General features: G+C 38.8%; 6 protein-coding genes and 1 non-coding gene across 9 annotated transcripts in view; 4 read left to right on the top strand and 3 right to left on the bottom strand.

Annotated features, from left to right (window-relative positions):
• Positions 1-26,723, bottom strand: part of LOC117134085 — a 905,201-nt gene that overhangs the window by 816,959 nt on the left and 61,519 nt on the right. The window lies entirely within an intron of this gene.
• On the bottom strand, positions 79-1,907 carry LOC103867438 (tRNA (carboxymethyluridine(34)-5-O)-methyltransferase). Its single transcript, XM_009145513.3, has 2 exons — positions 1,454-1,907; positions 79-1,296 (listed from the first exon to the last, which is right to left on the bottom strand). Exons 1-2 carry the CDS (start codon positions 1,570-1,572, stop codon positions 339-341), a joined length of 1,077 nt encoding a protein of 358 aa, XP_009143761.2. The 5' UTR covers positions 1,573-1,907; the 3' UTR covers positions 79-338.
• LOC103867437 lies at positions 4,047-8,411 on the top strand. The gene is made up of 3 exons (XR_004458242.1): positions 4,047-5,222; positions 5,428-6,658; positions 8,078-8,411. It is a non-coding gene; the product is annotated as an uncharacterized LOC103867437 (transcript).
• On the top strand, positions 14,105-17,097 carry LOC103867435. The gene has a single exon (XM_009145510.3). It carries the CDS (start codon positions 15,377-15,379, stop codon positions 16,199-16,201), a length of 825 nt encoding a protein of 274 aa, XP_009143758.1. The 5' UTR covers positions 14,105-15,376; the 3' UTR covers positions 16,202-17,097.
• Positions 17,165-18,301, top strand: LOC103867434 (transcription termination factor MTEF1, chloroplastic). Its single transcript, XM_009145509.3, has 2 exons — positions 17,165-17,785; positions 17,904-18,301. The coding sequence occupies exons 1-2, from the start codon at positions 17,202-17,204 to the stop codon at positions 18,223-18,225; spliced, it is 906 nt and encodes a 301-aa protein (XP_009143757.1). The 5' UTR covers positions 17,165-17,201; the 3' UTR covers positions 18,226-18,301.
• Positions 19,171-22,442, top strand: LOC103867433 (solanesyl diphosphate synthase 3, chloroplastic/mitochondrial). 2 transcript variants are annotated; one of them, XM_009145507.3, is made up of 11 exons: positions 19,171-19,537; positions 19,917-20,012; positions 20,245-20,325; positions 20,414-20,485; positions 20,581-20,715; positions 20,805-20,891; positions 20,999-21,070; positions 21,209-21,294; positions 21,529-21,661; positions 21,751-21,939; positions 22,030-22,442. In XM_009145507.3, the coding sequence occupies exons 1-11, from the start codon at positions 19,403-19,405 to the stop codon at positions 22,207-22,209; spliced, it is 1,266 nt and encodes a 421-aa protein (XP_009143755.1). In that variant the 5' UTR covers positions 19,171-19,402; the 3' UTR covers positions 22,210-22,442. The 2 variants fall into 2 exon arrangements, with proteins under 2 accessions (XP_009143755.1, XP_009143756.1); XM_009145508.3 differs by having other exon boundaries at positions 19,204-19,537; positions 19,914-20,012; positions 22,030-22,427.
• LOC103867432 (protein PLASTID TRANSCRIPTIONALLY ACTIVE 12, chloroplastic) lies at positions 22,451-25,195 on the bottom strand. 2 transcript variants are annotated; one of them, XM_009145506.3, is made up of 9 exons: positions 24,996-25,195; positions 24,699-24,804; positions 23,952-24,626; positions 23,502-23,874; positions 23,304-23,425; positions 23,154-23,222; positions 23,010-23,063; positions 22,818-22,913; positions 22,451-22,722 (listed from the first exon to the last, which is right to left on the bottom strand). In XM_009145506.3, the coding sequence occupies exons 2-9, from the start codon at positions 24,780-24,782 to the stop codon at positions 22,618-22,620; spliced, it is 1,578 nt and encodes a 525-aa protein (XP_009143754.1). In that variant the 5' UTR covers positions 24,783-24,804; positions 24,996-25,195; the 3' UTR covers positions 22,451-22,617. The 2 variants fall into 2 exon arrangements, with proteins under 2 accessions (XP_009143754.1, XP_018514686.1); XM_018659170.2 differs by having other exon boundaries at positions 23,952-24,620.

The raw sequence follows: 26,723 nt of genomic DNA, 5'->3' as shown, positions 1-26,723 counted from the left end.
TTGATCAAAACACACACAAAGCATTCAGAAGCAAAATATCAACTGAAACTGAGGAAGCACAAATGCATTACTCTTTCTTTCTTTCTTTTTGTTATCCAATTACAAATGACATTTTGTTTATCAGTGTAGACTCAACATTACACATAATACGAAGCCTTAAAGCCAACAATTGCACAACAAATGAGCTGACACAGAATCTCAACTACAACCATTAAAAAAAAACTTGGATTACATATGGAAAAACCTCCAATGGTGGCTACAAGGGAGAGTTCCACTTTCAGAAATATGGAAAAAAAAAAAAAAAAGTAAAACTGAGTGTGAAGCCAAAGAGTCTGGTCTCAGCCTTGGTTTAAAGCTTCTTTCTGAAGAACAATACACCAATTAGACTTATCGTAAAACCTATCAACTACCATTGCATTCCCTACACCAGACGCCAACCTTTCAAGCTCCCCTTCACTGAACACATGGTAGTATCTATTGTACACAACAGCTCCTTTCTTATCGTCTTTTTTCGCAAGCCCACTCGCAAGCGCAGAAGCAGATGCACCACTAACTTCCGCACGGTGGTACGGCAAATGCCACGGAACAAAGTACTCTTGCTGATGACTCATCTCCACAGAGTCCTTATCCTTTTCCTCCTTTACACTCACGTCACTCTCCGGAATACTCTCAAGACCGAAGCACGGATTGTTCCTCACACGAGGGCTATCCATCGGACTACCCGGTCCCACCCATTCCTCAACATACTTGGGAGACAACGGCGTCCACTTAGTAAGCAAAGACTCATCCTCCTGCTCCGCAGCCCAAACCGTTATTAACACAAACCCGCCAGGCTTAACAACCCGAACCAGCTCGTTAACAGCGCTCGTCCTTCTCTCCTCCGTACTCAAATGATGCAAAACCGCGATCGAGATCGCCGCGTCGCCAAACCCTTCTCTGTAAGGGAGATTAACAGCGTCCGCGACTACAACCTCTTGCCCTTTCTCCGAACAGATTCTGATGAGAGGGCTGCTTATGTCGCAGCCTATAAAGAAACAGTTCGGGTTCAGCCCCAGGTACTTGCCGTTCCCGCAGCCGGCGTCGAGGATCACGGATCCGGAAGGTAAGGATTCGAGGAAGGCGGCGACTCTAGGCCACTTGGCGTACCTCGTGGAGCTGAAGTGCGGAGCGATGGCGTCGTAGACTCGGTGGACGTACTTTTTCTCGATCTCGGGTGTTGATTTGACGCTCGGGGAGTCTTCTTGATGCGTTGACTTTGGATTAGCTTTGACTTTGACGTCTCTCATTGTACGCGAGCTGTGGGAGAATTTATGATAAACAGATGGAGTTAAGCCGCAAGTGGAACGAAATTTTAATTTAGGGATTGAAGATCCCATCCAAGTCATCGCATTATTTGAGATTTGTAAATGGAGAGTAAGATTTGAGTTGAGGAGGGGTAGAAGAGGAAGCTTACGGATTCAAGAAGAAACGGCGAGGCGAGGCGAGATGGTGAGTGGATTGGACTGGACTGGTTGGTGATCTGAAACCGAAGGTTGATTTAGGGTTTTTTATTAAAGAGATAAAATATATCATTTGGAATACTCTTCAATATTTTTTATCTTTGGAATGTTGTATCCATTGTTCAAAAATCACCTAAAATCTAAATAAACTACATAAAATATCAAAATATATAAATCTTGAGAAATATCCTAGTAAAAAAATAACTTTTTATCAAAAAATGATCTGCAAAAATCAAAATGATCAAAATAAATTTATTAAAAAAATAAAGAATACTTATATTCCTAAGACAACTAATCTTAATTAAGTCTAAATTTTGATTTAGGTGTGAGTTTAGAATTCAAAATTTGAAATAATCATTTAAAAATACTTTCAAAAAAGAACTTTTAGATTTTGTGAACAAAATTTCCAAAAAAAAAAATTTTAAACTAAAAATAGATTTGAATATTGAATAAAATTATCCCAAAAATAAATTTATTTATTTATTTAAATATTTCTTTAAATATTTATCTAAAATTACATATCTATAGAATAAAGATATAATTGTCTTTTACTTCTAAGTGCAAATTATTTTGATTATTTTATTTTTATGTGTTTTTTGATTAAAACAATATTTTATAGGTTTTTTTTGGATATTTGCAGGAAAATCTACTCAGACAATAAGAAAATATTAAAACTATTCGAATTAATCAAATAAAAGAATGTATAAATCGACAAAAAATCAGTCTAATTTCAAGACCACTTTTCATCCGAGACAAATAAAACGTAAAAAAGGACACTCGGTTAAACATGTGGGTCTCTGTACCAGTTTGTGATTTAGCTCAATGTTTTTGTTTTAGGCTTTTAGCTCAATTCTTTGGTTTAGCTTAATTTATAATTTCATTTGGTTTCAAAAACAACAACCATTGCAGTTGCAGTGAATATCTGGTATATAAGCAACGAGCTGCGATTGGTTGGTTCCTTTATAACAAAGAATGCTAACCATTTTTAAAAGGATTCACTTCTCTTAAACTTTATCAATGGACGCTATAACCGTGAGAGATGTTTATCAAGTGACCAAGCTTGGATTTGGGAAAGTTATTTTCTATCGAGATTGCAAAAATCTTAAGAAAAAATAGTCAACTGCTTCATTTTTCGGTTATTAAGAACTTCAAATTCATTTCAATCAAAATTGTAGCTCGATTTTCAGCCCCCACGAATCTTGTAGCTATGAATATTCACATTTATTGATCTCCAAAAAAAATATAATATTCACATTGATTATGTTTCAAAAATCTAAAGCTGCGACTGGTTAAGATAAATAATATGTTCTTTATGCAGTTTGTGAATCTTAAAACTTTCAATATGTAGAACTTGAATCTTGCTAACAGCATTCACAAATCTTTTATCCATGCATTATAATATTCTTTATTGTTTTTCATCATCTAGATTTTCTATTGTTTCTGATATTCTATATGGTCTTATTTAGAAAAAGTGATTCATCCCAATGATGGTTAGTCTAGATGCAAAGAATCTCGATGGATCACTGTTGAAACCTTCTGAAAATGAAAGATCTAGAGTAAATGCAACAGTATGCTGAAATCATAAATTAATGGTTAATCGAAAGATACATGATAGCACATTGTATTTTATGCAATTTAGATATGATTATATGATGCGCGAGTAATTTACAAACGCATAACCAACTTGAGTAAGAATATAAAGGTTATAGAATTGTTTGATAGCGTTGGTGATCAACTTTAGAATATAAAAGTTATGGATTCAGCATTTGAGAACGCCTTTTTCTCGATATCTCGTGGCAACTGACAAATTTTCTCAGCTATATCCAAAGTAGTATGGTCTGAGGCTGTTTCGTTATCAAACCGTTTGGTCGCTAATGTTGTATGCTCTTAGGTACAACATGGTTTGTTTTGGTGTTCTGCTGTTGTTTTTTATTTTTTTCAGTGCTGGGCGTTTATTGTAATGTCTGTCAGAAACAAAAAGTAGAAGACCGTTATCTGGTCATGATCCACCTTCGGGTGTGCGTCCCCACCGTTAAAGGATTCGGTTTCTAATCTGAGCTATTACGGTGGAGCCAGAACATTCGGTTATCAAAAAAAAATTAGAATAATATTAATATTTTACAAAAAAAAACTTTAGATTTAACTCAACCACCACGTTCGCTTATTTTTACTCTGCGATAGTTATTTTGATTTTGCTTTCTTTTTTTTTTGGTAAATTTTTTATTTTATTTTGATTTTGTTTTGAAAACCAAACATACGAGAATTGGCGTTTCCAACGTTGTTAGACTTTTTGTCGGTGTAGGGCGAAATGACGTGCTTAAATAATTTAATCAACAATAATCACGTGATGTCAATTATTTAGTTAAATGATGACATAAATCTTAATGGACAGTGACCAAACATGCAAAATTAATCACGTGCAAATTAGTTATTGTATACTGTTAGCATATCTTTATGCATCTTAGACCTTGATTAACCGAACATCTATACAAACTTCATGTTCCTTATTAGCCGATCAATTATTATTAGAAAAATATTTTAAAGTTGTGAATGCTCTTTGCTAAAAGTTTACATATATCTCTAACACATTTGTATATGCATGGTCGGTCATCCACGATCACAAATCAATACAAAGAAAATCTGTTCATGAAATTGTATATAGCTTTTTTTTTTGTACCAAACTATACAGATATGAAATTATCTAACAAAATCTATGGTGCAGAAAAACCATGGTTTGGAGGAATGATTTAGTGAATTACACTTGTGGAGAAATGATGAACATGCAAGATTCACATGAATACATGTGAAGATTATTGATCTTTAATGGAATACACATGCACATTGCATATTTGTTTCACATGACTAAAATCCTATTCTAAAAGTTTGATGAAAATCTACTCCATCCTGAATTCCTGATGAGGTCTTGTTATCTGAAAAAGGTGTTTAGACTCCTCATAATTCATAACATGTGTAACATACAACCGGTTAATAACTAACAAAAAAGTGAAATGCAAATGACTATAAAAGTGTTAGAACGAACCCTTGTTCAAGGCAAGAATCCAATTCTGTACTGTTATATTCTTCTCCCAACAACCCCACTAGGGTTTTAGGACATGTTATGAAACAAAAAGAAATATTTGACTTACACAAAAGTGGAAGTTTTAGTTTTACAAATTTTAAATAATCGGATCTTAGCAAATAAGAAGACTTCCATGAGTATTACCAAAAAAAAAAAAAATTCCATTAGCTTTAGTTCAAAGAAAAAGAGAAGATTGTCGTTACAAAAAACAAATGAAAATACAAATAAAATAATAACACAAGTAACATTTTACACGTGCAGGAAAAACGAGATGTAAAGTTGTGTTCTGTCCAAATTTCGCCGTTCCGTTGCCAGCTTTTCTCTCGTATGTTCATGATCCTTCTCTCTCTTCGACCACGACACATACGTAACACAACACGCGATACACGCACACACTCATATTTATATAAATCAAATCGACTAGCTCAATCACATCATCATCAATAACTTCAGAAGCCTTTAATTACAGCTTTACTCACAATTAAAAGATGGAGATGCAAAGTAATTGCGACTTGGAACTTCGCCTTCTTCCTCCTCGTGATCCACGCAGCTCTGAGAAGCTACAACCAAAGCAAGAACCTCAGAAAATGGTTATTTTCTACAACGGTCGCGTATTTGTTTCTTCAGATCTTACCCATCTCCAGGTACTGTAAACATGCATTTAATATCCATAGTATCTAAATTGTAAAATTTTGTTAGGAGCAACCCCATTAAGGAGTTTTCAAGTTAAAGTTTTCAAGTGTATGCATATAAATTTATTGTATTTTATTAAAAGTATATTTATTGTTTGTAACATTTTGAGAACTCCTCATTAGAGTTGCTCTAACAATGGTTTTTAACTTAATGCAGGCAAAAGCTATATTATCACTAGCAAGTGGAGACATGAAAGAAAAATCATTATCATTGGAAAGTTCAGACGGCTCGGATCCTTCAACAGTCCCTAACATTTTGACCCGAAAAGCCTCCATGAAGAGATCTCTTCGTAGTTTTCTTCAGAAACGGAATGTTCGGATCCAGGCTTCTTGTCCTTACCACCATTCTTGATAATTTTTGTTTATTTTTATTTCAGTTTTATATTTTTCATGTTAAGACATTACCGCTAGCACAGTGTTTTTTTTTTGCTTATACGGATTGATTTTCCGTGTTCTTGACGGATTACAAATACTTGAATTGTTGAAGAGTTAGTTTGGCCAAGAACTTAAATGTGTACTATAGAGATAATTATGTCCTATAATGCTCAGCGGTTAGAAATTTCCATCAGCTCAAACTGGCTTCGGAGTCCATAAGATTTTTGAGGCATAAGGAACTATATCCTTTGCGATATAGGACTGATACTGATATTTCTTCATCACAATATCAGATATTTCAATCGCTATTCGATCTCATGCAGATGAGACAAAGTTCAACTCTTCAAATGATGTCTCAAATTAAAAGTTATAATTCTTGGAGGGTACATAACTGCCGGTGCAAAAGCCAATTTATCAAAGGTGAGCCGGAGTTTTTGAATACTTTTGGAGCTTTACATAAAGGAATCTATAGAGAGTTCTAATATTCATTCACACAATTAATTAGATAAAAATTTAGATAAAATGGTATTTGCCACAATCTATAGATTCCTTTATGTAAATGAATATTAGAAAACTCTATAAATTTAGATAAAATGGTATTAGAACAACAATTTTTTTTGAGTGTTGATGGTTTAATTAAAAGCAAAAATATTTTTCGTGTTTTAGGTGTCTAAATAAATAGGACCGGACGGACCTGCCACTAGTCTAAAGTAGGTTCTTTCACAATAATATTATATCATATAAACTTTACGTACGGTAGGTGGTATATATTGAAAATTAGGAAATTTGTAAAATGATAAAAGGTGAGGTTTCAAGCTGTATTTTGGAAGCTTTGTGAAAAGCGGATTAAGATCAGTAAAGAGATCTAGTACTGATCAAGAAGATATGTATGGAAAGCAAGATGAACCAAATTGAAAAAGAATTAAAGCAAAAAAAAAAAAATTGAAAAAGAAGCAGCTGGTGAGAAAGAAGAAACGAAGAAGTTGCAAATCACTCTACGAAAAAACTCAGAGGTCTTTTTTTTTTTTTTTTTTTTTTGGTAAAATGTTAAATTTTATACCAAGTTTTAAATTTTCGACAGCGATTACAAAGATGACGAGTAGCGGAAAGCGGAAAAATTAAACTACACAGCACAACGAAACGACAAAGACAAGAAACCGAAGCTGGTAAACTAGACTAGCAACCAGCTAAGCAGCAGATCGGGCAAAGACCAAAGCGAGCTGGAAGGTCGGAGAAGAGGAAACAGTTGCCACGAGCCGAGAGATAGGTGCCCTCAAACCTAGAAGCTACGGATCCTGCAGCTTCCGAAACCTGACCCAACACAAACCGCCCGAAGAATCATCGCACGAACCAACCAAAAACACCAGACAGAAGCACCCCCGACGGCACGAGAGTGAGTGTCCACACGACGATGCCTTCGTTCGAGAAGCAGACCCGAAGAATGCCGTCTTCAAACCCGACCCCTCGTGACCGTTTACACCCATTGAACCGAACCCACATATAGAGGAAGCGGACCGCATAGAACTCACCCTCCGGGAATACGCCTACAAGAGAAGAGGCAGGCTGAGTGACCCACTGCCGCACGGAGACTAAGCGCAGCAACCAACACCACGGAGAACGAGTCAAAGCCGCACATAAAATGGGATGAGAGAGCGAGGCGCAAGGCCACACCGCCGAAAACTCCAAGGGTGGGGGCAAGGTAAACCACCGGAACACCGGAATAGCTCGCTAACGGAGCCAAATAAACACCTCTGATGACACGTGCTACCACCACACACCACCTTTCAAACCACGCGCTGCCACCACGCGCCGCCACCGACACCACGCGCCACCACTGGGAAAGCCAACAGATCGGGACGTAACCCGACCATCGACGAACCCACGCGCCTCCTCCAGAGACCACCGGAGGAGCTAGAGGAGGAAGGTCTTTGACTCGCGAAAACAAAGACCTAAGCGAAACTGCCACCGCCACACCACCGACTCAACAGGACGCCGGAACGAGGCACATGGACATCAAAGCTCTTCGACGCTACACGCAACTTCACTCTCACAGAAGATCAGCCGAACTCAGGGAAAATGGACCGGACGGAAACCCTAGAGCACCCCGCCGCCGTAGACTAGGAAGCGCAACCGCCGTCCTCAAGCAGTGCCACCACCAAGAACCCGACTAGAAAAGCACCAGAGAAACCGGATCTGAACCGGATCTGAGACAAACCGACCTAAACCCGCCGCAGAAGACAGAAGGAGACGACGGAGGAAGAGAACACCAGAAGACAGCAGAGAGAAGAGCAGAGAAGGAGAGACCTCCGGCGGTCGGGAAGAGGACGCGGCGGCGACCGCCGGGGGAAAACGAACCTGAGCTTCTACGGTCTTTTGAGATGAGAGAAGGAGGAGAAAACTCGGGAGGAGAGCTTCTACGGTCCAACTCAGAGGTCTTTGTTTGTTAAAACAATACGAATCAAAAAACTTGATCAGTTGGGGTCATAATATACACAAAATGTTCAATATACACTGGTTGGTTGTGATAGAGTTTTGTGGCTAATGAGATGTTCAATGTTGGTGTAACTCATACCCAATTCAATTTTTCCTCCAATATCCTTTAAGTTAATAGCTACAGATTATAATAGCGCAACTTTAAATAGGTCCTCATTTCTTTAAATCTTTTATATCCTTCCATATATATTTTGTGGAATATATATGCCAGTATGCCAACATTAGATGAGCTTTTTTGCCAGTAAGTCAGAAATAGCCGAACGAATAAAAAAACAGCATGATTGTTGAATAATTAAACTGAGAAATGATAATAAACGTGTAAGATTAGACGCCACAAGTTAAGATAAGTTAGAAGATCTAAAACTTGTACGATGAAAGCTTAAGATCAGCCGCCAACGTGTTGAATCACATGAACTTCGCTATTGCCACGTAATAGCTTAAACCAGCAAGATCTACTGTCGATACACATGTATACTGTTTATCTATTTGTAAATTTACCATTATTTTTGTTTCAATTATTCTTAAATTACTATTATATATATTGACTTTCTGAAGAAAATGTTTATACAATGTCTGAATAAAAGTGGTGAATTTATTTGTTCACAAAAAGATGATTTCTAGATAACGCATTAACAACTTTTTTGACTAGAAAAAAATACTATAGCGTTTTCTCGATAACGCAGTAATTCATGATTGGAAAATGACTATGCCTTAACTCATAGAGGTGTTTTTCTTTTGAACTGAAAAAAAAAAACATTGTATAACACTAATAGAGGTGTTGAACGATTGAAATAAAAAAGTTGTTGTATACTAATACTTTCTTTATAGCCAAAATAAGAGATTAAGAAATGGACTAACTCAGATAAATCGTTTCGATTCAATCTTGAAATGGCATTGTATCTCTGACTCTCTGTAAATTTGAATCGTTAGGTGAAGCAACAAAATGAATTCACTTCAGGTCAAAAAAAAAAACAAAAAAAATTCACTATTACCAGATACGTGGAGGCGAAGTTATTGTATATACGTTGTTTTTTTTTTTTTTTTTTGATAAGTATATGAATTTCATTAAAATGAAGCAGATTGTACTTGTACAAGGTTAAAAGCAGTTAAACCAATCATTGCCAAAAAAAGAGGAAAAAACAACGATAGACTTATAGTTAGTAAGCAAGCTACCAACAGCAAGAAATTATGAAAATTTCAGCCACTGTCCTAGCAAAGTTCGAAATTTCTTTCTGGACTTCCTTGCTAGAATAGCTTGTCGGACTGTCTTGTCTATGCTCCTGAATGCTGCTTGAGGAGTGGCAGTTGGTGAGGCGTGAAGCCTTGCGTTTCTCTCATACCAGATTCTGTAGATGGTCGCTTGAATTACCAAGAGACGAAGAGTTACAGAGCTTGTGTTGTCCCTGATGACTGACCATTCAAGCAGAGCTGTCCAAGTGTGGAACAAGACAGGTCTGTATCCAAGTATTTTTAGAACTAATCTCCATATCTGCTCACTGTAATCACAACGCAGGAAAGTATGGTCTCGGGTTTCTGTGAAACTCTGACAAATACAACAAGATGTGTCTAGCTGCTGACCCCATGAAGCAATGCGGGATCTTGTCGGTAGACGGTCCAATTGAGCGACCCACATCAGGAAAGCATGACTTGGAATATGACCGCTGTACCAGATTTTATGTTCCCATCCTTGAGTAGTTCCATGGTGTCTAAGCGAATCCCAAGTTAGACGTGTAGAGTAAGCCTCGCTGGTGTCATCACCAACCTGCCAAACATAGTGATCAGGAACAGATGACATGGAAGGCAGTGGAATATTGCATAGCATTAAATGGATTTGTTCGGCTTCAGCAGATCTAGCAGGTCTGATCCTCCATCCCAACGACGAGCAGGCGTAGCTCACTGTTGCTAATAGCGGAACTCCAAGTTGTCTAGGCCCCGAAGGCCCTGTTATCTTTATGAGAGGCCCTATGGAGGACCAGTTATCAAACCAGAAACTTGCCTTCATCCCATTGCCAAGGACACATCTTAGAAACTGTTCAGCAAGAGGCCTAAGTTTAAGGATTGATTTCCATATCCAAGATGACTGTTTTTCCTCATCAATGCTCCAAAAATTCTGACCATTTAAACGATGCACTTTCGTCCAAAGAGCCCACAGTGATTCAGAATCAGCAAAGAGCAGCCATATCAGTTTTAGATATAGAGTCTTGTTCCACATACTCAGTTCACGAAGACCAAGTCCTCCTTCAGACTTGGGAAGACAAACTGATGTCCAAGATACTTTAGCTGCTGCCCTTTCGGTTATGTTTCCATTCCAAAGAAATCTGCTGCACAGCGATTCAATTGTTTTAACACAACCTTTAGGAAGGAGGAAGGTGGAGAACCAGAAGTTAATTGTTCCATGAATGACTGAGGATAATAATTCTCTTCTTCCTGCGTATGATAAGGCTCTAGATGTCCAGGAGGAGAACCGCGCCTTCAGTTGGTCAATTAAAGGCCTATAGTCACAGATTCTGAGCTTGCGGTGCATCAGAGGAAGACCTAGGTATCTCACAGGCAGCGAGCCAAGAGAAAAACCCAAACAAGTAAGGTCACAAGTTTCTGTCTGACTCAGGCCCGCGACATAGAGCTCTGTTTTACTCAAGTTCATTGAGAGACCCGACCATTCAGAAAATCTATCCAGCGTAAGAGAGATGTTATTGAGCGACGACACCTGCCCATCAAAAAAGATCATTACATCATCTGCAAAGGCCAGGTGAGTGACCGGCAGATTGGAGGCAGCCGGATGGTAGCCGATCAGACCTGTCCTATAGCTCGAATTCAACATCTGAGCAAGAACCTCCATTGATAGTACAAATAAGTAGGGAGATAGGAGATCACCCTGTCTCAAGCCTTTCGTTCCTTTGAAATAACCTCCTAACTCCCCATTAACAGCCACAGAAAATCTGGTAGTTGTAATGCATTGACTGATCAGATTTATAAAATAGGGAGGCAGGCCCAAAGCTTCTAGAATGGTAATAATGAAGCTCCAGTTAAGGGAATCAAAAGCTTTTTTGAGATCCACTTTTAGCATTGAGCGTTTGGATATGTTCTTCCAGTTATATCCTTGTACCAGCTCTGTAGCCATCAACACATTCTCAAGTAGTAACCTGCCCGGAATGAACGCAGATTGCGTATTGGAGATGACATCAGGTAGGATCTGCTTCAGGCGCTTGGCAAGAAGCTTTGCGATTACCTTATACACAGTGTTGCAACAAGATATGGGTCGAAAATCGGTAATCTTTACTGCGCTTTGATTCTTTGGGATAAGCGTGAGGATAGTTGTATTCCATTGCTGAAGTAGCTTACCCAAAGTGAAGAACTCTGTCACTGCGTTAATCAGATCAGTACCAACAATATTCCAGTTTGCCGTAAAGAACTCAGCCGGGTATCCATCGGGACCCGGTGACTTATTTCTCGGGAGGGAGAAGAAGGTCTGTTTAATCTCTTCACGGGAAAAAGGAGCTGCAAGGCTGTCAAAACTAGCTGGTGGGCACTGATAACTTATTAGAGAGGCAATCTCATTAGTAGAGACAGTAGTTTGGAAGCTGGTCCCACCGAGAAGTTGCTCAAAGAAAGCTACCGCGTGTTGCATAATTTCCTCTCTTGTCTCCAAGATACCATCGTTCTCGTCGAAGAGAAGAATTATTTGATTCTGGAAAAGTCTAGAACGGATTGAACGATGGAAGAACGCAGAACCCATATCACCTTTGTCTATCCAATTAACTCTTGACCGTTGATAGAGAAAGGACTCCTCAGCTTTAGCAAGAACCGCCCATTTGGCGTGAGCGTTCCTTTCGTCTGCTGCAGCTTGGGGAGATGGGTAATTGAATAGAGTGTTCTGAAGTTGAATAAGGTCACCCAAAGCTTCCTGAACCCGTTTCTCTATACCTGAGTAGTTGTCTCGACTAAACGTGCGAATGATGCTCTTGAGTTCCTTTAGCTTTTTCGAGACTTTAAACATAGCAGAACCACAGAACTGCAGAGAATCCCAGCACTCCTTTAGCAAGATTACAAATTCCGGATTATCATTCAACAAACTAAAAAACTTGAAGGGTTTCTTTGGCTTGGGCTTCAGATAATCCAAGAAGACACAACAGGGGGTATGATCAGATATCCCTGAATCCCCAAATACTCCCAGAGAATTTGGAAAAGCATTAAGCCATTCATCATTGACAAGAATCCTATCCAATTTCTTTGAGATGATAGAGGAGCCTTGGTTATTCGTCCAGGTAAAAGCGTTGCCACAGAATTGAAGGTCCGAGAGAGAAGTAGTGGCCAGACATTGATTGAATTCACGCATACCTCTGGAAGAAGAAAATCTACCAGATCTAGAATGCTCAGAAGCAAATCTGACTTGATTAAAATCACCAAGAATCAGCCATGGCATCCCCGAAGAACACGAAGATGAAGAAAGAAAGGCCAGTTCAGACCACAGCTCACGCCTCATTTTCCGACAATTAGAACCATACACAAACGTCACCACAAACTCTGTCGAAACAAAGGGAAGTCTGACTTTGCAAGTGATAGACTGCAACGACTTATGGAGAATCGAGACAGTCACAGAAGGGTTCCAGATGACCCAATTTTTTCTCAAATCCGAGAACTCGTAGTTACAATCATACCGCCAACCTGAGAAGGTCCTACCTATGATAGAAGGAGCCTTCACACTACTGACATGGGTCTCAACGAGACCACCAAAAATAGGGTTATTACTCCTCATCCATTTTCTAAATCCGCGACGTTTTATTTTATCATTAAACCCTCTAACGTTCCAACAAAAAATATCCATAGAGGGGGAATTATCCATAGAAATGAAAAATTTAGAGGTTTAAAGGGCCTCCAGCCCTAGCAGCAGCTCTAAGCAGTTTCTTCTTTCTGTTCGAAATCACTGTTGTGTAATGCTCTTGGTCCTCATCCAGAGTGTCCTCATCGTTAGTTAAACTTTCAGGTTCAGATTCTGACTCTGAGGTAATAGAAGGAGAAACAGAGCATTTCCTATTGCCATCAAAGAGACTAGCTTTCAGGTCAATACAGAAGTTATCCTTGTCTTGATCAGATAAGGGATGTTGAGATGAAATAGGTAGAGACTTAGAGTTTCTTCTCGAACCCAAGGGGGGATCCAAGTTTATTCCTTCCTTGGGTAGCTGCATAACACTGTTTGTTCTGACCCATTGTGAGGAAGTCTTCTTAACTGATGAGTGCTTCTTCCGGAGGTCCTCTGAACTAACACGAGCGGGAGGGTTGCCTGACCCTGTGACAATCGGAAGTTAGCTATGAATAGGTGCTTTCCCTTTACGTTTCTCAGAGCGTTTGTCTGCGTTGTTCTTTGGACAAGAATTTATGTCATGCTTCACGGAGTTGCAGGCCGGACATTTCGGAGGAGCGGAAGGACACTTAGAAATTGTGTGGCCAACTTTCTTACAATGACTGCATAGGGATGGAAGCCAAGGACACGAAACCAATATACGGAAGACCTCGCCCGATTCGAATTGAGCATTCACCGCTTCAGGGAGAGGCTTGCGAGGATCAATCACAGTATAGACCTTTGCCACTTTAATGTTTGTAAGGTTAATTGTTGACGGGTGCACGTATAGCGGGTGACCTACCAGACCTGCAATCTCTTTGAGGGCATCTTGATTGAAGAACTGAAGTGGAACTCCAGTGAAGTCCAACCAAACCGGAACAGTTGAGAGAGATGGTTTCTCAGGCTTTGTTCCTGGTGACCATTTAGCAACAAACATCGTTTGCCCGTCCACTTGCCATAGGCACTGACCCAAGATACGTCTACGGGTATTGGGACAAGGAACACGAAAGAGGAATGCATTACCCTCCATTTTCGAGACAGATATGTCCCGACGCTGCTTGCTCCACATACCATTGACGATAGCGTGGACTGCTCTCCTTGCTGGTGCGTCCTCGTAGAATTGACCAATGATGAAGCTATCCCATGACTTGCGGTTCTTCTCGATGATCGAGTTAGGGATTCGGACACAGGCTTCTCCAGAAGCTAGTGTAAACGGAGTTTCAACTGGTTCCAAGTTAACAGACCCAGCCTTAACTTTGTCTCTCCACACAGTTGATTGAAGCTTAGCCTCATTCTGGGGAGGGTTTGTTTCTGGTACCGGTGGAGTTAGGGTAACCATTTGCTCCTGGCCAGTCACAGTGTTGTTGTTTTCATCCGCCATGGCAGATGGAGACTTCTCGTGGCAAGATAGAGCTTGTGTATCACCACACTCTATAGCCAAAGGATGTTTTGACGGAGATTCGACTGTCTCGGGTTCCGAGTCCAGAATAGGAGGTTCAGATCTGGGAGGATCCGAAGCTTGCTGGTCCTGCTTTGGTTCAGACACCGGGAGAGACGAATTATCAGGAGGAGGAAGGACCTCCGAAGAGGAGACCTTGTTGGCGGTTAGGTCAACAGACGCAGGCGCCGATTGAGCGGAGGAGCGGAGAGAAGAAGAGTTAGTTGAGCCAGTGGGGCTACAACCAGGGGAATGCGATTTGGGCTTCTTTTTCTTAGCCATTGACGGCGGGGAGGGGCACCGGCGCCGTGAGAGACGACGGTGAAGGTTAAAGGAATGGCTTCGCGTTGTCGCTTTTTGGGGAACTAATTCAGGCGCGTGAGGCGCGTTCCATTTCTTTCCGAAAAAGTTTACGAACCATAATTGCACGTAACATATGTTGCGACGCTCTACGTTGTTTTATTTTACTTTGTTGTGCTGTCAAAACATGGAACATTTTCTCACATGCATGGCGTCATTGACGTGTAGACATTGGACTTGACCTAAATGTTTTTTCCGATTTGCTTATATCATCACCCTATCTCGACAGGATTTTAAATTTTTGTTCCTATCTTAACACACATATATTAAAATGTAATGTAGCTTGTACACTTTCAGGTAAAACAAAGGATTAACCATTGAATAAGACATGCAGGAGATGATTGGGCTTTATTTCCACGTAACTCAAAGTTATATCACCATGGCACGACAAATCGCGAATCGTGGCAGGATTCACAAGCAAGATTTAGTGGTTGTCAAGGGTAGAATAGGAACTTCATGAGCTCAATAATTCAGATTTTATGATCACAATTCACAGTATATATAAAGAGTTCCGACCATGCACTTCGAACATCGATCAAACACAATACACTCTGCACCCTCAAACTCCAATGCCCAACTCAACCCGAACTCTCACTCAAAATGACGGAAATGCCCTCGTACACTGTTGAAAACCCTAACTTCGAGCCTTCAAAGACCAAGAAACAATACAACATATACTCTTCGTTGCTCCCTGTCTTCTTATCGATCTCAGCATACATTTTGATCTTCTACGTTCTTGACGTCTCTCCTTCTTCGATCTTCAACGACCCAAAGATCTTGTTCTTCATCTCAAACTCCATTATTCTTATCATAGCCGCAGACTACGGTGTCTTCGCTGAGAAAGAGAACCGCGACTTTTACGGAGAATACACGGCCGCGATGAGAATAGACGCAAGAGAAAACGCTAGACCTGAAAACTCAGGCTATGAGGTGGGTTTGGCGGAAGTAACCATGAAACGTGAGAAGCAAGAAGAAGCACTCAGGGAGAAAGATACAACACGGTATCTGTTTCATAAGGAAGAGGAAGTTCCTGAGAAAACCGTACAAGTCCTAAGCGACGCGCCGAAGACTGAGCAAAGCATTCATATGACCATTAGTAAAGGGGAAACTTGTGGTGCAAGAAACCTAGTGAGCCCTAAACCGTACGGGAGAAGCAAATCGGATAAAGCACGTTCAGAACGTACTAGTCATCGAGAGATCAAACATAGACGTAAACGTTATGTTCGAAGCAAGTCCGACGATAGCTCGAAATGGATGGTTGATCACAAGTGTAAGAAGGCTCATGAGGAGACGGAGGAGAAGTGGGAGAATGTAAGAGAGGAATCGGAAGAATTTGCGAAAATGTCGAACGAGGAGTTGAACAGACGAGTTGAAGATTTCATCCAACGGTTTAACAGAGATACCAAACGAAAAAACTATGTCTAGTTAATGTAATTTAATTTGTCGTAGCAAATTTAGTCAACATTTCTTGGTCGTAGCATCTTGTTTATTGTTTTCGTTTTACCTTTTCATGCGTTTGTCATAAGAGTTGGTAATTAATGAGATCATGGAGGAGATAATCGTTTATGGTTTTTAAAAAGAGAGATTGTTGCCGACTAGTTTAACTTATATACATAGATATATAGTGATTATCATCAAATATCAGTATAGGACTAGAAGTGTTTAGTAAACGCCAAATTTGGAATTTAAATCTGTGATAGGTCGATAGAAAAACGTTTATAAAATATGTAAATGTTTTCTCCGTTGCCTAAACTGTTCTCTTATGACATTCTGTCTCTAGAAAGAAAATAGTAATTCAAGACTTTTCTTGACAATTTTTTCATTAATTGAAAAATGCATCAAACGTATATATGACAATCTTCTTTGTTGAATCAGTTTGATGAATCTGATATGTAATGCTAGTTTTCGTCCCCTCTTCAATATTTTTTTTGTTGTTTTTTTTTATTCAACCAATATTTTGTTGTTCATCATCTTGTTTATTGTTGGGATAATTACTCTGTTTTAATCCATCATTGAATATACTTTATCAACTGAACCTGAAGTTACCTGGCCTCTCTAGTTACCCTGACATGATCATATAAATTGCTGTCCTTGCAGTGAAGTATGTGAATCCAACCACAAAGCAATCCACTGTAAGATACCAAGAGAAGATCAGAGATAAGTTCTGTCCGCGACGACGTTGGTCAGAAGCTTCGGATACGAATAATGTAATCTCAAATTAGCCAATCATTGTACAAGAGAACTGCCACGTGTTTGGATGTCTTTTTAAATTATCCATCCACAGAGAAAATAAAACACTTTTGCAATCTAAAACCACCCAATCACAACAAAAGATAATGCCACGTGGTAGTAACACACATCACCTTCTTCTTTCTTTCTTCTTAAGGCCACATCATCTCTCTCCCCCTCTCTACTCACTTCCACCATGTCTGCAGCACTGAGCTCCTCTCTCTACATCTCCCCAAAGAAACCATCATGTCCACAGCAATCTCTCTCCACGAAACCCACCACCATCAAAACCACTCTCCACACCCACCCTCTCTTCACCGTAGCCGATCAAGCCGTAACCCTCCAGATGAAAGAGAAGATCCTATGCCTCGAGCTCATGGGAATCGACTCCGGCAAAGCCCTCTCTCTTAACCCTTTCCTCCGCTCAGCCTCCCTAGACTCCGTCGAGTCCGTCCTCAACTTCCTCCAGTCAAAAGGAATCTACCCAAACGACCTGCCAAGAATCTTGGGGATGTGTCCCAAGATCCTCACTTCAGACATCAGAACAGAACTCAACCCTGTTTTCACGTTCCTTTCGAGTGATCTCCATGTCCCCGATAATGCGTTCAGAAGAGTCATCAAGAAATGTCCGAGGCTACTGATTAGCAGCGTGGAAGACCAGCTCAAGCCAGCTTTATTCTACTTGCAGAGACTTGGTTTCAAGGATCTTGATGCTCTTGCTTACCAAGATCCTGTCTTGTTGGTGTCTAGTGTTGAACACACTCTCATCCCAAAGCTTAGGTAAAAAAAATAAAAATCATTCTTCCTTTTCTTTAAATGTTACTTGAGAAGTGACTAGTGATTAGAGTTGACTTTATGTTAAAAAAAAGTGTTGACTTATGTTGTGATTTTTTGTCAGATTCTTGGAGAGTATAGGATTCACTAGATCAGAGGCCATTGGAATGATCCTTAGATGTCCGGCTCTGTTCACATTCAGCATAGAGAACAACTTTAAACCAAAGCTTGATTACTTCATGTGCGAGATCAAAGGTAAACTGGAGAATCTAAAGGAGTTTCCGCAGTATTTTGCGTTCAGTCTAGAGAAAAGGATAAAACCGAGGCACCTGGAGTCGATGGAGAGAGGTTTAGAATTGCCATTACCGTTAATGCTTAAGAGCACTGATGAAGAGTTTGAGCAATTGCTTCTACAAACAAAGCAATCCTCAGTGGTAAATGCGTAAATGTTATTGTTGTATATGGTGGGAAAATGTTACAGTGTTTATTAATAGTAATTTTAACAATATTGTTCCATGTGTATGTGAAATTGATTGTATATGCCTAGGGGTGGAAAAAACCCGAACCAACCGAACCGAAACCGATTCAAACCAAACCAAAGTCTATTTCAAACCATTCGGTTGAAGATTTTTTCAATCCGAATGGTTCGGTTTGGTTTTAAACCGAACTGAACCGAAACCGATGTGTTTTGTAATTATTTAAATTAAAAAATATTAATAATACCAATATACTAAAAGTCTAATACTAGACCACGTATTTTCCATTCATTGACATATATTCTTCTAACCTAATATGTAATAATCAAAATATTTGATTTAAAAAAAAATAGAAAAGTCTGTATTCATATATTTTTATATATCTAAACCTAAAATCTAAAGCAAATTTTATTGAAAACAAAAGTTCTTTTTCAGCGTCTCTTTCCTCTTTGTCTCTTGCATTTTTTTCTAGCATCTAGATCTTTTTTGCGGTGTCAATTGTAAATAACTTCAAGTGAGATTATAATATCAAGTTCTAAAACTTGTTTATACAACTGAAAAGTAAACTGATCCAAAAAATAAATTGAACTGAATACAAACCGAAGCGAATATAAACCAAACCGAATACAAACCGAACTAAACTAACTATGGTTTACTTCGGTTGGAAAAATACTAAAACCGAACTAACCAAACCGAACAGAACCGAGAAAATAACCGAAGTGTCCATCCGTTGCTATATGGTACCAAACTACCAATGACCAGTTGAAAGAAATTGTGGTGACAAAAAAATTAGCTTAAGTCTTGGTTTGAAAAAAAAAACAGATATTGGGTTCGAGTGGGCCTCATGTTAGGGGTTTGCTAAAGACTTTTTTTTCTTCTAATTGTTTAGTGTGATTTAGTAATTTCTGAAAACATGATTAAACCCTACTAAGCCCTGAGAAGCGGTCTGTGTGGAAACTTATTAATTAATGCATTTCCATGGCTGAGGTTCGTCGACTCGTCGTCTTGGTCATTAAACATTTTTGATAATAAGCCAAAACGAAGTCGTTCGACTGCTTACATCGGAAGACATTTTGATTTCTCTATTATACAATCGAACAAAAGTCTTCGGCTTCTCGTCGGATCCGTAAATAAGAAAGAAGAAAAGATGTTAATCACGAGGGGTGTTTCTCGCAAGTTCCGCAGCTTCTATGGCTTCTCTCGATCTCTCCTCTCCTCTCCTCGCCTCGCAATCATACCCGATCGGAGTCACTCCTCTTGCTCCGACTCTACTACACACAAGGTTGTTTCACCCTTCTGCGGTTCCCCGATTTATTATTTATAATCGTTCTTACCAAAAGAGATTGGATAAAGGTTGTGTTTTTTTTTTTGTTTGTGTTCCAAACAAAAAAAAGGTTGTGTTTTTATTGTGGTAATTTAGATTTGAGTTTTTTTTTCCCTTTGTGTTTGTGATACTTATTATAGTTTTGCTGTTGGAGTGTATATAGTAGTGATTAATCCAAAAGCCATTCTCTTTCTACTTTCTAATAACGTCAGCACTGAGAAAGTTTTTCTTACATGCGTTCTATTTGGATACTTAAGGGATGTTAGGATTAGAAAAATGTTATATAGAATTTGGTGACCTAACCAATGTGTTAATTCTCTTTGTCATGTTTTAGTAGGGTTACGTTTGCAGAGGTACTTCTTGTGCATTGACTTCTCCGGGTTTTGGGAGCTTTAGACATCAGCTCTATCACCAGAGCAGCTCCGTTGTTGAGGTTTAATCTTTGCTCCCTTGTTTACACCATTGAATCAGGATGATGAGCTTATTATACTTTAATTGATCCTCTGTTGTTGAACTTTCACATATACTGGGCATTGCTTTACTTGTGTTATTCTTTGGTGCTCGTCTTATTGAACTGGCCATTGTTTTTTTAACTTTGAGTTCTTGCTTCGAACTGTTCCTCTTCTTTTCTGACTGCTGAGAGAGTAAGATTGTTCTTTCCCTAGGAGGAGCTTGACCCCTTTTCGCTTGTTGCTGATGAGCTGTCACTTCTTAGTAATAAGTTAAGAGCCATGGTAGTTGCCGAGGTATTTGCCCTTTTATTTGCCTTTCATTTGCTCATAAAGAAGTGAATGAAGATAATTTTTTTTACTGTAACTGGCTTCTGCTATTCAGGTGCCGAAGCTTGCCACTGCGGCTGAATACTTCTTCAAAAGAGGTGTGGAAGGCAAACAGTTTCGTCCAACTGTAATGACCATACTCTCGTTTTTTTTTTTGTTTCCGTATCTTGTCATCATTTTCTCCCTCTCGGTATCATAATTGGTCTGGTTTTATGTTTATAGATTTTGCTGTTGATGGCGACAGCTCTGAATGTACGCGTACCAGAAGCATTGGCTGCTGATACAGCAGATATTGTCCCATCAACAGAATTACGTGTAAGGCAGCGGGGTATTGCTGAAATCACCGAAATGATACATGTCAGTAACTATACTATTAACTCATCACGTCCATAAAAATCAAGATTCAGTATTCTTCAATTATTTAATGCTTTGGTGGTCATTTGAAGGTTGCAAGCTTACTACACGATGATGTCTTGGATGATGCGGATACAAGGCGTGGTGTTGGTTCCTTAAACTTTGTAATGGGTAACAAGGTAATTACTTGACAGAAGCTTCTGCCGTCTAAGACATTATGACTTTTGTATTTTGGTGATTGCTGCAGTTAGATATTATTAAGATCACCATTGACTTCACGTTGTAGATATCAGTATTAGCAGGAGACTTTTTGCTCTCTCGGGCTTGTGTGGCTCTTGCTGCTCTTAAAAACACAGAGGTAAGGAAACTACGACGTTTACCCTTCCATTTGTAAACTTGTTCAAGAACTCGCTACCTTATCATGTAATTTAGAATCAGTGACATCAATCTTATTGTTAAGTCTTGCAAGATATCCAATTGTTTCCTTCTTTTGTAGGTTGTATCATTACTTGCAACTGTTGTAGAACATCTTGTTACCGGTGAAACCATGCAAATGACTAGCACAACCGATCAGCGTCATAGGTAAAAATCTTACTTCTCCTTTCATTTTAAATTTTTAACATACAGCCATTGTTAAAAGCTACTCATGTCTTTTGTGCTGCCAAATTATGATTGAGAATCAAAAACAAGTCTAGACTTTCCCATTGTTTCAAAAAAAAAAAAAAAAAAAAAGTCTAGACTTTCCCATTTATAACCTGATTAGTACGGCTTCTAGTATTGTTCATGCAAATATGATTTATTTTGTCATGACTACAGTATGGACTACTACATGCAGAAGACATATTATAAGACGGCCTCACTAATCTCAAATAGCTGCAAAGCAATCGCATTACTCGCTGGACAATCAGCAGAAGTTGCTACGTTAGCTTTTGAATACGGAAGGAATCTGGTTCGTTATCTATCCATCTTCTGAAAAAATGTTGGCTCCATTGCAACTAGTATTCTGTCCACAACGTTTGATTCGTTTCTACTTTGAAGGGCTTGGCATTCCAATTGATAGACGACGTTCTTGACTTCACGGGCACATCAGCTTCTCTCGGAAAGGGATCGTTATCGGATATCCGCCATGGGATCATAACAGCTCCAATCCTCTTTGCCATGGAGGAGTTTCCTCAACTACGCACAGTTGTTGATCAGCTTGAAAAAGATCCAACAAATGTTGACATTGTAAGTTTTAATGAAACCACTCTCCTAATACAATATCAAATACATTTTCGAAGTCTCTTATGTTATTATATGGCATAAAAACTAAACCAGGCTTTAGAGTATCTTGGGAAGAGCAAGGGAATACAAAGGACAAGAGAGTTAGCTATAGAGCATGCGAATCTGGCAGCAGCAGCAATAGGGTCTCTACCTGAAACAGACGATGAAGATGTCAAAAGATCGAGGCGGGCACTTATTGACTTGACCCATAGAGTCATCTCCAGAAACAAGTGAGGATACAAAATACACACCAAACATCGTCATAATTTCAATTTCATTCCATTCCATTGGTAGGATTTTGTTTTTTGTCCAACTCTTTTCACGAAATGATTTGTTGGACAAGAAGTGGTTTTCATTTTAAACAAAACACAGAAGAAAAGAAGAGACAGTGACACTACTTGTTAAATCATTCTCCATCTCTTGTGAATGTTGTTTAGGTCTGGGTTTTGTGACTTGACCGTTTTAAACTATCTTCTAAAGCTGAAACAAACCGTCTGCACTACTAAACAGTAACTCAATACAGTGATTCTCATCCATGAAATTTTGGAAACAGTGAGTGCTTCCATCAAAAAAAACTTCTTAAGTTCACAAATAAAGGTCATGCCACTGATGTCTGAACCGTAAAAGAAACACAAAAACCAGTTAAGGATCAGTCTCCTCATCAAAGTCCATGAGAAAATCGGTTAAGTTCTCAGAATCATCCACGGCCTCGTCTACAGACATCCGACCTTCCTTCTTCGGTTTAGGCTGTGTTTTCACAAACCAAACACATAACATTAATACACACATTTATAGATTTATATACATATAGACGGCAAAAGCGTGTGAATGTGTCTTTTTACTTTGGAGTTGCGAAGTTCAGGGGTACTCTTCAATACACTCCAGTTCCTTGCAACTTTCTCGTCTTTTTCTGCTTCTTCTGCATCCTCTTCTTCATCCTGTGTCATAAAAGGTTCAGAGATGTCTCAGAGCATGCTAACATCAACAAACAAGAACAAGAGAATGTCGATGTACTCGCCGAGTACGATACTCACATCGTTTTCACCAATATCAACAGCTTGGGCCATTGCATCATCAATGTCAGGCACCTGCATTCACTCATAACAATTTATCAAACAAACAAACAAACCTCTCAGTGAGAGTTGTGTCAACAAGAATGAAAAGATTTGTCATTTTACCTCGATCTGCTCGGTTTTCTCTTTCGCCAGTAGTGTTTCGTGCACCTCTCTCGAGATGACTTTGCCATTCTGATCAAAACCGAAACAACAAAAAACAATAAGACCAAAGACAAAACAACAATCAAGTTAGTTTGAGCAGAGCAGGCCAACCTCCTTCAGATGAGAGAGCATGTTTGGTGTTGGCTCATGAAAATCAGGTCCCCTGAAATCCATAACCGCATCTGGAGCTTGAATGTAGTTGATCGTCGGGTAAACCGGATCCCCACCCCATACTGCAAACAAACCAACAAAGTTAATAATCTTAATATCATCATGGAAGAGTTAGTTTAACCGTTAAAAGTGTCATACTTTGCTTAATCTGATCCTCTTTCATCCTCATTGCCAAAGGATCTCTCTTGATCCTAATATCAGTCCCCATCATTATCCTGTACTCTCTATCCGTCTGATGAGAGAACATCTCAATCAGCTGCGTGTTTTCATCTTCCCCCGTCTCTTCAAAATGCTTCTGCACAGCTTCTCTCGACGTGTCTCTCTTCCACGCTTTCACCCATTCGGAATAAAAAGCCATTGGACCTTCTTTGGCTAGCCTCTCTCGCTCAGCTTGCAGCCTCTCCTCCTTGAAAAGATGCCTTCTCGCTCTGTAAAGAGAAGTTTCAGTGAGTGTTGGTTCTTTCCCGTAGAGCTTCACTTGTCCTGTCTCCGCCATCGCCTTGAGAAAAACCTGCAAACACCACAACACCACAATGGATCAAAACATTAGGGACTTAAAACTCGAAATCACTGTAATAATGAGCTCACCGTTTCGACATCAGGACGTCTTCTTTGCCACCTTGACCACTGTTCTTTCTCAGGCTTCCTCCAGTTCCACCAACTCTCATCGCTAGTGAGCGTCGTCTCAATCTGTTTCTTCTTAGTTGGATCAATAAACGGATGCGGCCGTCCAAGCTTCTTATCCAACTCAAAACCACTCTCTTCCTCTTCAACCTCATTGTCATACACAACAAACCCGTTTGACAAATCACTCTCCTCTTCCTCAGAGCTATCCTCAGAGTCAGACACTTCATCATACGTTTCAACGCTCACATTCCCCTCAACAGCTTTCCTGTTCTTCTTTCTCCTACTCCCAGGATTCTTCCCATACGAAGGGAAGCTCGAAGACTCGCCAGCTGGCTGAGGAGCTCTAGCAGCTCTAACCTGGCTCGAAGTCCCTTCAGGCCAATAGTCCTCGCCTGGAATGCTGGCACGAGCCCCAGACGCTGGCTCCATTTTTCCGGAAGTTGAATCCATGTAGCTGTGGTAAGGTGCCCTCTCAACAGAGACGTACTCATATCCTTGCCCATCCTTTTTAGAAGACCCTTCACTTGCATCATCACCATCACCCTTCTTGCATTTGATACAATGTCGCAGTAACTTATCCTTAGAAGTAATCCCAGCATGTAATCTCTTTATTGGAAATCCGCATTTAACCTGCCTCTACAAGTATTAAACAACTTTTGTAAACAACTTGACATCTTGAAACAGCTAGAATGTGTAATAAGAACTAACCTGTAATATAAAAGTACAGAGCTTTCGATTCTCTGTGTATAACTTATCTCGATAGAGCCAGGAGGTGGTTGATATTGACGCCATTACACTCTCTACTCTTCCTTCACTGTAATTTCACATAATAAAAAAAATAGTCACACATCATTGGATTCAATTATGCTCAGAATCAATATGAACTACAAGAACTATAAACCCAGGTAAGAAAAGCCTAAACCCAACGATAAAAATCCGATCTTTAAGCATTTCTACAACGCTTCATACTCGAATTTTGAGAGGAATGAGAAGAAAAGGACGAACCTTTTTGCTTTACCGAGAGATACTGTATGAAGGGTTTTTCAATTATCTGGAAGAAGAAGAAGAATCGAGCTCTCTCAGCTCATCTTCTTGAGGTTGATTTTTGAAGGGGTTTTTGTTTTCTGAAGATTTTTTTCAGTTTTTGGGTTTATCCGTTTATCTCCTGCGTTTTTTTCGACTCCACGCGCCGGTGTAAGAATCTGGATTAGTGAGGAGGAGAGGATGGGCTTTACTTGCCTAACTAAGGCCCATTTGTAATGGACCTCACGAGGTTGGGAGCTTAAAGCCTGTTTGGGATTATTAAGTCTAGGAATCTTCTTGATTGTGTTAACACTCACTCAGAAGAACATACACAAGGTGACTTCTAAACAGTTGATTATATATATTAATCAACTATTTCGAAATACACTATTATGCAAAATACAAAAACTTCGTATTGAAATTTAATATTACTTCACATTATTTAGAATTCCTTATTAGAAGATAATTTGATCATTTTTACTTTTTACTTTTACCAAAAAATCTAAAACCGAAACCATGATTTAAACATATAAATGTAAAAAATAATTATGGATTTTTGTATGCAGACAAATGTTAGTTTTGACTTTTGAATATATGTAGTTTTGTCTTTCCTCATAATGTAAGAATAGAATGGGCTCTACAATGGACCAGTAAAAGAAAACAATCAAAATATTGTGTGGGTTCCGCTACAATTAATCAACCACTGTAAAGAAATGTTAGTACGAACATAATCAAATTATTGTGCTATGGTTGAACATAAAGATTTGGATTTGGATTTGGATTTGGATTTGGATTTTGGAACAAATGTGAGTGGCAATAGGCTAATGTACCAATGTGGTCAGTACCAATAATATTAAATGACTGACCAGACACATCATTGACATTACGGTATCTATCACAGGCCTATTCTAACCTAAATATACATTATAATACTCCTTAATTTTAATTGTTTCAAACTCGCAAAACGACGATAATTATTTATTATCTGTAGATAAGTATATATTAGAAAAATAATTTTTGCTTTTCCTTCTGAATTGTTGCAGAGGTAGACCACGTAAGACTATGACCACAAAGGTCTGACTAGGCACAAGTTTCGGTGGCCCGAACGGGCCTATCATCACGTTTAAAAACTTTTTGTGCAACGAGACACCTATGTTTAAAATATAAAAGCAATTAACATAAATATATATATTAAAATATAAAATAAATATGACAATTCTTTCAAATAGTTTTTTTAAGTTTTTGTTACAAAAATATTTCTCAAAAAAAAAAAGCTAAAATAGCTCTTTTTTATTTTAAATTTTTTAATATTTATTTTTTTATTTTAAAATGTTTGAAAACATATTCTTAAAACCCTATCCATTAACTTTAAAACCCTAAGTCTATATTAGTTAACCATAAGGTAAAAATGTATTTTTACTTTTTAATAAGCTTATTTTTGTCATTGAAAAAAAATTTCGTGAAAAAAAAATTAAAAAGAAATATTCTAGAGAATTTCTAAAATAAATATTAGTAAATTATACTTTTTTTGTTTCAAAATACTTGATCTTTTGGGTGTATTCACAAGAATTAAGGTATATAATCTTTCTTAAAAAGTGACATTAAAAATACAAACTAAAATTAATTTAGTCAATTCTTAAAAAATAAGTATAAAACATCATTGATCACACAGCTTTTAGTAAAACTAAGATTAATATAAAAAGATCAAAA

Source organism: Brassica rapa, chromosome A05 (assembly GCF_000309985.2).
Source record: "Brassica rapa cultivar Chiifu-401-42 chromosome A05, CAAS_Brap_v3.01, whole genome shotgun sequence".
Classification (NCBI taxonomy): Eukaryota; Viridiplantae; Streptophyta; class Magnoliopsida; order Brassicales; family Brassicaceae; genus Brassica; species Brassica rapa.
Note: the sequence above shows the minus strand (reverse complement) of the source record. Positions and strands in the feature narration are given on the sequence as shown.

Excerpts from the sequence above, each read along its gene's own strand:
- LOC103867438 (XM_009145513.3), bottom strand. The coding sequence starts at position 1,572 with ATGATATATTTTATCTCTTTAATAAAAAACCCTAAATCAACCTTCGGT. Across the intron at positions 1,297-1,453 it reads CGCCGTTTCTTCTTGAATCC|CTCGCGTACAATGAGAGACG; the intron begins GTAAGCTTCCTC and ends ATTCTCCCACAG.
- LOC103867435 (XM_009145510.3), top strand. The coding sequence starts at position 15,377 with ATGACGGAAATGCCCTCGTACACTGTTGAAAACCCTAACTTCGAGCCT.
- LOC103867434 (XM_009145509.3), top strand. The coding sequence starts at position 17,202 with ATGTCTGCAGCACTGAGCTCCTCTCTCTACATCTCCCCAAAGAAACCA. Across the intron at positions 17,786-17,903 it reads ACTCTCATCCCAAAGCTTAG|ATTCTTGGAGAGTATAGGAT; the intron begins GTAAAAAAAATA and ends ATTTTTTGTCAG.
- LOC103867433 (XM_009145507.3), top strand. The coding sequence starts at position 19,403 with ATGTTAATCACGAGGGGTGTTTCTCGCAAGTTCCGCAGCTTCTATGGC. Across the intron at positions 20,716-20,804 it reads AAATCACCGAAATGATACAT|GTTGCAAGCTTACTACACGA; the intron begins GTCAGTAACTAT and ends GGTCATTTGAAG. Across the intron at positions 21,662-21,750 it reads TTGAATACGGAAGGAATCTG|GGCTTGGCATTCCAATTGAT; the intron begins GTTCGTTATCTA and ends TCTACTTTGAAG.
- LOC103867432 (XM_009145506.3), bottom strand. The coding sequence starts at position 24,782 with ATGGCGTCAATATCAACCACCTCCTGGCTCTATCGAGATAAGTTATAC. Across the intron at positions 23,223-23,303 it reads TGCTCTCTCATCTGAAGGAG|AATGGCAAAGTCATCTCGAG; the intron begins GTTGGCCTGCTC and ends GGTTTTGATCAG. Across the intron at positions 23,064-23,153 it reads AGAAAACCGAGCAGATCGAG|GTGCCTGACATTGATGATGC; the intron begins GTAAAATGACAA and ends GAGTGAATGCAG.